This window comes from Elephantulus edwardii, unplaced genomic scaffold (genome assembly GCF_000299155.1).
Source record: "Elephantulus edwardii isolate Elephantulus edwardi_28Jun2011 unplaced genomic scaffold, EleEdw1.0 scaffold00045, whole genome shotgun sequence".
NCBI classification, from domain to species: Eukaryota; Metazoa; Chordata; class Mammalia; order Macroscelidea; family Macroscelididae; genus Elephantulus; species Elephantulus edwardii.
This window is the reverse complement of record NW_006399795.1, coordinates 9,147,770-9,158,304: the sequence shown is the minus strand read 5'-3', so window position 1 is coordinate 9,158,304 and position 10,535 is coordinate 9,147,770. Positions and strand designations below refer to the sequence as shown.

General features: G+C 55.6%; 2 protein-coding genes across 2 annotated transcripts in view; one reads left to right on the top strand and one right to left on the bottom strand.

Moving 5' to 3' along the window:
* The first annotated feature begins 5,762 nt into the window (after nt 1-5,762).
* HES3 (hes family bHLH transcription factor 3) lies at nt 5,763-6,729 on the top strand. The gene is made up of 3 exons (XM_006885796.1): nt 5,763-5,843; nt 5,937-6,018; nt 6,347-6,729. The coding sequence occupies exons 1-3, from the start codon at nt 5,763-5,765 to the stop codon at nt 6,727-6,729; spliced, it is 546 nt and encodes a 181-aa protein (XP_006885858.1).
* Nucleotides 6,730-10,285: 3,556 nt separating this feature from the next.
* Nucleotides 10,286-10,535, bottom strand: part of GPR153 (G protein-coupled receptor 153) — a 17,036-nt gene continuing 16,786 nt past the window's right edge. The window contains exon 6 of the mRNA XM_006885919.1: nt 10,286-10,424. Within this exon, the coding sequence (XP_006885981.1) occupies nt 10,286-10,424 (139 nt within the window). The remainder of the gene's footprint in view (nt 10,425-10,535) is intronic.

The window sequence follows — 10,535 nt, the reverse complement described above, 5'->3', positions numbered from 1 at the left end:
AGAGAACTCAAACCTATGCAGCCCCTCTCTTCACCTCCATCTTCATCAATTCCATCTTGAAGAATGAAGGAAAACAGGGGAGACAATCTCCTCCCAGGCAGTGACAGATGTAGGGAAGGGGTAACTTTTTAAGTCACTAGTCTGCTAGGATTTTCAGTCCCCAGGGCCACATCCAGAGAAACACAGGCACTCAGAAACACAAAATAACATAGTCATTCACACAGGTTTTGAAATCTGATCAGGCAAATCGAATATGCTCCAGGCTGTCCACAGGGCAAAGTATAAGGCTTGAAGGGTGGCAAACACACAAAAATACAAGAAAATAAAGAAAAACTACTCGACCCAAGAAAATGCCTCATTGTATTCCCTTTCCTTGTAAATAAGCATTTGAATGTGTTTTGTTCTAAGAGCTGGGAAGCCAGGACAAAGGAAGCCCTTTCTCATGCAGGAACCCTTTGCAGTTCCCCTCCACACCCCTCCCCTCCAGTCTACGTGCCATCCGACCCCGGGTGAGGTAGCCTTTCTTCCAGGGCCCATGTGAGGACCCCTCCTGTTTTAAAGGGTGCTAAGAACCTCCTTGTAACATATGCAAAATCACAGGCAGAGAATAAATGAATCTACCTTTTCTTGTCTTTCTTTTTTTATTATTTTTTTTTAAAGGAGGCTGCTCAGTGGTTTGAACCCACCTGCCTCTCTGTGGGAGAAAGATGTGGAAGTCGGTTTCCAAGATTTACAGCCTTGGAAACTCTATAGGGACAGTTCTATTTATGGGGTCACTCTGTAGAGTTAGAATTAGCTCAGTGGCAATGGATTGGGTTGTGTCCTCTCTGAGCCTGCCAACCCCCTCCCCACCTCCTTAGTTTTTGTTTTTCTTAATAAGTGCTCTGGTGACACAATGGTTTAGTATGTAGCCAGTAAGCAAAAGGGTGGCATTTTGAGCCACAAGAGAAAGATGCAGAGGTCTGCCTCTGTAAAGATTTAAACCTTAACTCTAGGGGACAATTGTACTCTGCCTTATAGTTAGAATTGACAAGACGACAACAGTTTGGTTTGGGGTTTTTAATGCAGTAGTTTTCCATTGAACAACAGTCCCTCGATAGTGAAAATGGTACACTTGCTAACTGCAAGATTGGAGATTCCAGTCCACTCAGGAGGCTGATGATCTACATCCAAAAAAAAAAAAAAATACATCAGGCGAGCTCTGGTAGCCTAGTGGTAGGAAACTGCACTGCAATCCCAGAGGCGCATGGTTCAAATCCACCAGATGCTCTGCTGAAGAAGGAGGAAAAATCACCTCCTGTACCAGTCAGATCCAATTAGATGGTACACACATAAAAAGAATAAATAAATAAAAATTTAAAAAAATACATCATTGAAAACTTTCGAAGCACAGTTCTATTCTGACTCATAGGTGGTTGGTTTCTCCAGTGAATAGGAAAGAATGTACGAAGTAGGGAGGCTCCCAACACCCAGGAAGTTACGCAAGGTTGAGCTTGTGCAGATGGAAAACCAAGCACACCGGCTTCCTAGGGCAATGGAAAGTTTGCTTTTAGTTCTAAGTGTTGTCCAAGCCCTTAGGGGAATGTTGGAGAGTTGATCTCTTTTTTAGACCCACAGACAGGTCTCTTTCCATATATCACTTGGAGTCTGAGAGGTGCAGTGGGGAAAGAGCTAGTGTCATGTGGCCACAATGCTCCCCAGTTCTTCTAAAAGTTTTCTACTTCTCTCCCATTGCCTCTGGCTGGAGGCAGGAAAGCGCCTCTCTCCAGTCAGTCTGGAAGTGGGTAAATGATGCGTAATTTATGAGTGCATCAGGCTGAAGTGCATAAGTCACATGTGCACAAAGGGGCCGGGTAAATATTTAAAGATTAGAGCCAGCTGGGGAGAGACATAAAGGGCTGGGACAATGAGGGTCTCTCTGAATTCACTCTCCCTGAGCTGGGCCAGCCTGGTTCAACGTTGATGCACTCACTGGAGTCCCAGCTTTTGTCCCCTGAAGGGCTTTTGGCTGCCAGGCTATTCGTAGTTCCAACACAACTAAAGAGAGTTAAACAATCAGTAGAGGCCTCTTCAATTCTGTCTGGAAACAATTGAGAGAGTCCTTTCGGGGCTTTTGCTGTGTTCCAATAGTTAATTACACAGAGCTATCGCTTCATTTCACTTTGAAATACATCTGCAGAAGGGGCCCAACACCTTTTATCCTTCAGCCAGCCGTCAGCACCCACAGAGGTCTGCACAGCACTTACTAGGTCTCATTGGCTTTATTTCCAGGGACAGAAGAAATCAAAGGATCCTACCGAAGGCTAAGAGGCCTCGGAATAAGAGCCCCCCTCACTTTGGATCGCTCACGTGTCCTCTCTGGAGCCAGCCAGCCTCCTCCCCACCTCCTTTCTGCAAAATGTGTCCTGAGACTCAGGCTCCATGAAGTAAGGGAAGGGGGGGAGGGAAAGCACACAGGCTACTTTTGCCTTAAGTTTCCCAGCAAAGGACTGCAGCGGAGTACCTGAGGCCCCCAGAGCCCTCACGGGTTACAGAAGAAAACGTTCTTTCCTTGAATGAGCAGAGGACGGCCAGGGTCCCGCCAGAGCCCTCTCTGTGCGTACCTCTTTTGGGACGCCTTGGGAGCCCAGACGCTAAAAATAGAAAAGGAGCGTGCCCTACATCAAAGCTTGCGTAAGCCTCACTTGTAAGTGGGTCCTTGTCCTTCTCGGCAGGCAGAGGACGGGGGTGCTTGCTGTTGCTTCGTTCCGGCTCGCGCAGTGCCTGCCTGAGGGTGCACATAGGACACAGAAGGACGTGCCATGTAAACACTGGGAGTGTGAGGAAGTGGGACCCCAGCCGGGATCTTAGGGAAGCGCCTCTTATGGAGGTTTATACACTGTCATTTCTAAAGACCTTGTGGGATGCCAAGAATTGACTTGGGTTTAATAGAAGTGCCTGCCTAGACGCGAGGAAAAGAATTGGGGTTAGGATGGGGATAGAGTGGAAGCAGGAGGCTGGAAATCAGAAGCCTAAGGGGCCTCGCTGGCTAGAGGCGAGGAGCAGACCCCAGACCCCCCCCCCCCCCCGGTCTGTTTGCGAAGATGTAAATAGGGTCTGGGCCGGAAGACCGTGAAGGAGGAGGGTCAGCTTAGGTGGGGGAGACTCCTAGCTGAGCACTGGTTACTAAGGAGGGGAAGCAGTGGGCGACGCTCGGGTTAGCGAGGGGCAGCGGGAGCCCAGTAAGTGGGCCGGGGCGGAGCGTGCGGGCTGCGAATCCCGCCCAAGCCAATTTCCTTGCCTCCTGCTGCCAAAGCAGAACATTGCGAATTAGTGCATTTTGCGGTCAATTTTCCACTGCTTAAGAGACATTGCGCCACCCACGTGAGCCGCCCCACCCAGCGCGGCCAGAACCCCCGAGCCTAGGAAGAGAAGGGGTGACCTCGGAGCGACGGGTGGGGGGGCGAGGCGGGGAGGCCTGGGCCCCTTTATGGCAGGTCTAAACTCTGGAGAGGGGGCGGGCCCGGCGACCCCCGCTGCGGGCCTCGAGAGCTGTGCCTGGGAGCCATTGGTTTGCTAATGCGCACGAGTTGAAAGGCGCAGGCGGCGGTTTATGGGGAGGGCATCGTAATTAGAAGACTAATTACCCCGCTGCCCAAGAGGCTCTATGGTTGGGGGCAGGGCACCCGGAGAGATGAGGCGCGCGCAGACCGCGTGCAGATGTGCGGCAGCTGGAGGGCCGCGCGCGACGGGGCGCCCGGAGTTTGGCCCCAAGGGGCGGGCGCGGCCGCGGCTTTGTGGGGCCAGCACAATGTCCTTAACACTCGAATGCCCCCTTTGTGCCCGATTCCGCTGTCCGCCCAGCCCCGCGGCGCCTTTATGCCTCGCCGCCGCCGCCCCAGCCCCGAAGCTCTGTGGCCGCTCCGGCCCCGCTGGCCCCGGCGCGTCAAAGCTCCTGGCGCGTGCCAGCGCCCGCCACGTGGCCTCGGCCCTGGACGCGCGGTCCAGGCTCCCTGGTCCGGCCCGAATCGAGCCCGGTGTCTGTGGGGCTCTGTCTGGAGGGCGCCTGGAGCCGCTGTCGGCTTTCCGCAGCTTGAAAAGGGGAGGGCGGGGCGTGATTCTCCACGCTGCGAGGCGCCTGGGAAAGCTATGGCCCCGCACGACCCGTCAATAAGCCGGGTGAGGCGGGAGGGAGATGCTCCAGCTCCGGGGTCTGGAACCCTCCCTCCTAAATTGAGGCCTGGGGGCCAAGAAGATGACTCCTCTGATGCAGAGCTCTCCTGCAGAGCTTTTGAGCCCGTGTGACTTCCCCCTCGCCCTCACCCTCGGAAACAGCAGTGGGGACATTGTTCAGAGGCCCTTTACAAATCCCCAAATTAAGGTCACAAGAGCGGAGTAAAAGAAAGTCACCAACACACACACACACACACACACACACACCCTGGCATCATCCTTCTGATCAGTCACAGATACTGAGTGCAGCCTTGGGGGACCAGTTTAGGGAGACTGGTCATGATTCCTACTCCTATTGCCTAAAGGCCGTAGATAATGGGAAGAAACTATGTAGGCTCTGAAGGATGCTTGCAGATGGCCAATGGACACATCTCTTTTGCTCCTGGAGATATAGAAAAGGCCTGCAGGAGAGGCCCTCTAGTCCTTCCCTGGGGGACGAGTCCTCCCTGAAGTCCACTTTGCCCAGTCTCGCTGACGGACCCTTATCCTGCAGCTAGCTGCCCAGCCTTGCCTCCATCCAGAAGAATGCTAGATTGGCTTCCATGGCCCTCGTTGCCACTACCCATCCTACAGCCAGGTTCTTGAGCACTCCAAGGCCCTAGGCGCCAAGCATTGAGGCCAGCTCAATGTGGTCCTGAGGGCGGGCTGCACGCTTTAATGGGACACATGTCGCTGCGTGGCCCCCGCAGGCATGACCTGCGCCAAGCTTTGAACGACCACAGGCAGAAAATCGCTGCATTGTCACGATGTTAGGGGGACTAATGCAGCGTCGCAGGCGCGGCCAGAGTGTGAAGCAAAGGCCAGAGCGTGAAGCGCCACAAAAAGGCCTCACTGGCGATGCCTCCCGCCTCAGCATCTTCATCAGGACGGCAGAGGGAGTGCCTCTGTCATCCTCATTAGGGAAATGAGGCAGGCCTGGCTCGTAGACCTGCCCCATGGCTGCCCTCCAAGGCCCAATGTGGAGGAACTCAGATGAACCGACAGGAAATCACCAGACATATAGACACAGAAAGTGGGCCAGCTGGGGATATCCACATTGTAGGAGGATTAGAACAGGACGCAGTCAAGAGAAGATCCCAGACTTGGGAAGTATTTAGGATTAGAAATAGAAAGACAAAAAAACCCACCTTTTAAAAAAAAAAGAAATATAAAGACAGACAGAGGGAAGACGGTCCCTCAGGATGGAGGAGGGGTTTGTGAGGACAGGTCAAAGGGGAAAAGGACCAGAAGGAGTGAGAAGCCTCTCCTAAGCCCCCAACAGTCCCCTCCTCCTGGGGTTCCTGGAGTAGGGAGAAGAGTTGCATTGACATGTAAACGAGGGGCTACTATAAAAGCAGAGGCGTCTCCCAAGAGCGCAGAGCGGGCAACATGGGCACGAGGGCCGAGATCCAGCGCAGCCCTGCCACAGGCAGCTTCCGCAAGGTTTGATTCTATAGGGACACAGGTGTAAGGTAGGGGTGGGGTTAGGGTACAGTTCAGGGCCAGAGGGTGGGAGGGCAGCGGTCCTGCACTCAAATGGGTCGGCTTGCCCACAGATCTCCAAGCCGCTGATGGAGAAGAAGCGCCGGGCGCGCATCAACGTGTCGCTGGAGCAACTCAAATCCCTGCTAGAGAAACACTATTCACATCAGGTGGGACCTGGGGATGCAGGGAAGGGAGGGCAAGATCCCTAGCCTCATCTTTCCAGGGCTTCCCAGCTAAGAGCCTTTCCTACTGGTCTGCAGATCCGGAAACGCAAGCTGGAGAAGGCAGACATCCTAGAACTGAGCGTCAAGTACATGAAAAGCCTGCAGAACTCCATGCAAGGTGGGGGCGAAGGGTATGGCCAGGCCTGAAGGGAGTGGGATGCTAAGAGCAGGGGGGTGGGGAAGGAGAGAGAGGTCTTCTGTGGGATTAGAATAGAGGAGACATGACAAAGCCAATCAAAGGGGATGGGTAAAGGAGAAAGCTGGGGTAACCTGGTGCAGAGAGCCCTCCAGCTTGTTTCACGCCGAGAATGAGAGTGTGGGGAGAGGTCTGGAGGGGGTCAGGTGTTTAATTTCCCCACCTTTCTTCTCCCCTTCTGGACCCCTCCAAACCTCTCTTCTCCGTCTTTTCTCTCTGCTTCACTTCGACCACTCCTCCCCTCCCTCAGGGCTTTGGCCACCTTTCGTGGGCACTGAGTACCCGTCGGGTTTCCGCGGCTGCCTGCCTGGCGTAAGCCAGCTCCTGCGGCGTGGTGAGGAGGGCGGCGGCCTGCGCAGCCCCTTCGTGTCAGACAGCAAGGGTGACAGCACCATGGACAGCGGCGGATCGTGTTCCGGCCGGGAAGCGCCAGCGCCGCGGGCTCCCTGCGCGCCCTCTGTCTGGCCTGCCGCGCAGGCTCCTGAGACCTGCGTCCCGCGGTCTCCTCCACCTCGGCTGCTCCTTCCCGGCGGCCCCACCGGCCCGACCACAAGCGTCCCCGCGCCGCAGCCAGCCCTGCGCCGCTGCCCAGAGAGCCTGGGGCCCGTGCTGCGCGTGTGGAGGCCCTGGTGAGGCCGCGCTGCCGCGGACTGATGGGCACCCCGTCGGTCCTGGAGGCGCAGGGACTGTCAGGGCGCACTGTGGCTCCCACCTTCCTGTTCCACATGCTCAGGTCGAGATTGTTTCTTCCTCCTCCTCCCCTCTAGTGGAGCTGGGCGGTGGGTTGTTCCTGAGCTGCGCCCCTTTCCCAGGGGCCCGGTCCCGCCCCTCGGCGGTGCCGCAGTGGGAAGGTCGCGGTCCGCCGCAGCGCAGAGCGGACCCCTCGCAGCGAGGAGAATCGCTGCTCCGCCCCCGCCCATTCAGCCGGCCTCGGGCGCCCGGTTCCCACCGGCAAAAAGCACGCCGGGTCCCGCCCCACTTGCAAGGACCCCTTTCTCTACCCCCCTACTCTATACTGGATCCCGCTCAGCTCTCACCGACCCCCACCACTCTGCAAGATGCCAGGCCCACCGGGAGGTCTGACTCTCCAAGGCCCGCCTTCTCGGAAGCACCGCCCCAGAATAGCTCTAGCACCGCCCCTAAAATGCTCCGCCCCTGTCATCTAACCGCCTCGCACCACCCGGTGGTTACAGCGAGCCACCGGGTGCTGAGTGGCGCCTGCATGAGGACTGCAAGAGCGACGCTTTTATGGGAGAAACCTTCGCTCCTAGCTCAGCAGAGACTCCCCGCGGCACGCGGTCCGGGTCCGGAGCAGCTCGGCCTCTGTCCTGCAGAGCCCCAGCCTCCGGACATCTGGGACCTGCCTCGAAGCTCAAGACCTCTGAGGGCCTCAGGAGTGCTCTGCAGCTCTTTTTATTTGTATGTCAATGAGCCCTCTGCCGTGCTCCCAGACGCCTAAGTCACTCTTTCCCTGGGCCTGTATCCTGGCCCTGCGAAGGGTCAGGAGTCCCACGCGGAGCCCTAGAGCGAGCCCGGAACGTCCTCCCACTGTAACTCAAGAGTCAAAAGTTTGACCCTCCCTAATGAGAACATAGAGGCATCAAGATCTGAACTTTTCCCACGATGCTTTATGTTAAAATCACAAATACCAACTTTCTATAAAAAATACTTTCTCGTTTTTGCCTACCTCTGACTTGAAAGTACAAGAAACCCACTTTGATCTGGTTGCAGGGAGACCAGAAGCTTCCCTGAACAGTACAGGGATGGGCCTATAGCTGTATTTCCAGTCATGTCTGATAGAGGCAGTGGGGACTAATCCTTCTGATGGCCACCAGGTGGTGGCCTTGCACTGCCGATTCTAGGGCGCAACTTCTACATTCCAACCGAAGTGAGGGGGTGGAGGGAAGGTCTAGGGGACCTGCCACCCTCTCCAAGTTCCCCAGGCCCCAACAACTGCTCTGCTTAGCTCCTGCTCCTGTATTCACTTCACTGGGTCCAATAGTCCCTGAAGCTGTCCCCAGGCAAAAGCTTTGGTGTCTGTCCCACCACCCTAGTTTGCTGGATGGTGCAGTCCCATCTCAGTCATTGGGTGAGGTTGGAGCACTTCCCTATGGAAGTGGACAAGTCAGACCAGAAAGTGATTTGGGGGCTATTAGGTCCTAAAAGAATGTGTCCATGGAACCACCCTGGGATGCCAAGTGCAAAGAAGAAGTTTTTATTGGGTCCTGTACAGAAGAGAAATGCTCAATTGTGAAAAACTACAAACGGATCCCTGGCTTTGGGCTGGGTGATGGTATCAACGGAACTCCCTCCCCAGTACCCAGGGTCAAGCTCTTTATAAACGTAGCCAACGGGCCTGGAAGCTGGACAAAGTGTGGAGGTGAGGAGCTGAAGACCTCAGGGTCTTGTTTGAGGTCTGCCCCATTTTATTTGTAAAAATCAGAACTGGAAGGACTTTGGGGACCATGCCCCCACCCCCTGCAAGTATTGCCATTTGATATGATCTATACAGAGTGGAAAGCCAAGGTGACAAAATTGGCTAGCCTGAAGAAGGAACTTGGCTAGCCATAATCCTTGTCCCTACATAAAATGTTGGTCCTTGAAGGCACAGCAGCATTGGCCAGAGGCAGCCCCTCTCATGGTCAGACCCGACTTTGATAGATCCTGGCCTTGCTCACCTGTGGCCAGCTCCCAGTTACCCTGTATGTAGAGACTGGAGGGGCCTCTGAGCCCTAAACAGAGCTTGGCAGGGGCCTCTTGCTGGGCTGGAACCCTGTCTGGAAGGTGAGGCAATGGCAGGACCACTTTTAGGGTAAAGGCATTGTTGCAATGCCAAGTTTGTGAATAATAAGGAACAAGGTGCAGACTTGCTCTGGGCTGCCCGAGGAATGAAAAGCCATAAGGTTTAGGGACCATTTCCAGGTCATAGCTGCACTGGGCCTCTCCTTAGCCTCTGTCTTTGTCCAAGAAGCCCCTCGTCAGGCCTGAGGAGAAAACACAGGCCTGCAGAAAGTCAGGAGCTGATTAACAGGAAGGGAAAAAAAGACCCTCCTTCATTGCCATGAAATTGAAACTGATTCAAAGCTGAGCCTCCCTTGAGTTTCCAAGGTTGTGAATTGCATGAGAGGAGACTGTCCACCTCTCTCTCACGGTGGATTTGAACTGCCAGAGGTCAGCCTTTGGTTTCACACAGCAATTCCCTATGGACTAGGCCACTAGAACGTTCGTTCCCATTAGCAGAGAAAGCAAGGAAAAACCTTGCCCCTATGAGGGGTGGGAGGCCCCTTCACCTGCACAGGGGGAGGAACGGCAGACAAGGCTGGGGAAGGGCACTAAGTGAAGGAGTCCCACTTTTCTTTTGCTTTAGGCCTTTCCACCCATGTTTCCACAGCCTTGACGGGGAGTTATGTAAGTGTCTGACAGGTGGGACAGGCAACAATGGCATGTGATTAGGGAGGGGATACTATTGGTGATCAAGGTGGCCACGTGGTGCCAATGGTGATGTGCAACAGTGTTGTGCTTAACTGGAGTGGGATGTGCACTCCCAAGGGGTTCAGGGACAGCAGGAGTGGGAGGCCCCAGGCCTGGGAGCCACACCTCAGTCCCTTCAGAGGCTAGGGCACGTGGACCAGGAGACATCTCCAAACAGCCCTGAGAGTTAACAAAGATCACCTGCTCATCACAGATGGGAAAACTGAGGCAGAACAGCTCGGAGGCAGGAACACCTGCTCAGCAAGCTGGTTTGGGCTCTGAAGACCCCTGTGCTTAGAGACCCTCTGCACCCACGCCATTGGTGTGACAATTATAGTGCAGAGGCAGACGGCACACATTCCAGAGGCTTGGGCTCCAGCTCCTCCGGGCAGAGCTTTGTTACTTCCGGTGGCCGCCCTTAGCCTGGCACTCTCCACCCCAGCTTTTCCAGCCTCAGCCCAGCCAAGGAGGTGCCAAATGTTGCAGCTTGTCTTCCAGGGCAAGATATCTCTCAGCCAAGCAATCCGGCCAGCAGGGAGGAACCAGGCAAGGAAGGAGAGGCCACACACCCTGGAGGAGGGTGGCACAAGTCTGGGCTGTGTGGGCGAGCTCAGGCGCCATTCACCAACCCGAACCCAGGACTGGACTGAAGTGGGATCTTTGGTCTTGGGCCTTGATGACCAAGCCTACCCCAGGGGTGGAGGTGGAGCATTAGGCCCTAGGACGCCGAGCCCAGAGAGTCTGAGTGCAGCGTGACGTAGCCCGATGACTCGGAGGGCGAACTTAGGAAGCTGCTAGTGCTGCCGCCGGTGCCCACCGCGCGCAGGCCGCCGGGCTCCCCCCACGATACGCTCAGGCTGGAGCGCAAGGGTCCAAGAGGCGCGGGCGGGCACGGTCTGAGGTTCGGCTGTAAGCCGCCGCCAGGGGGCGCCCGGGGCTCGGCAGGGGCGGAGGCCCGGCCCCGGCCC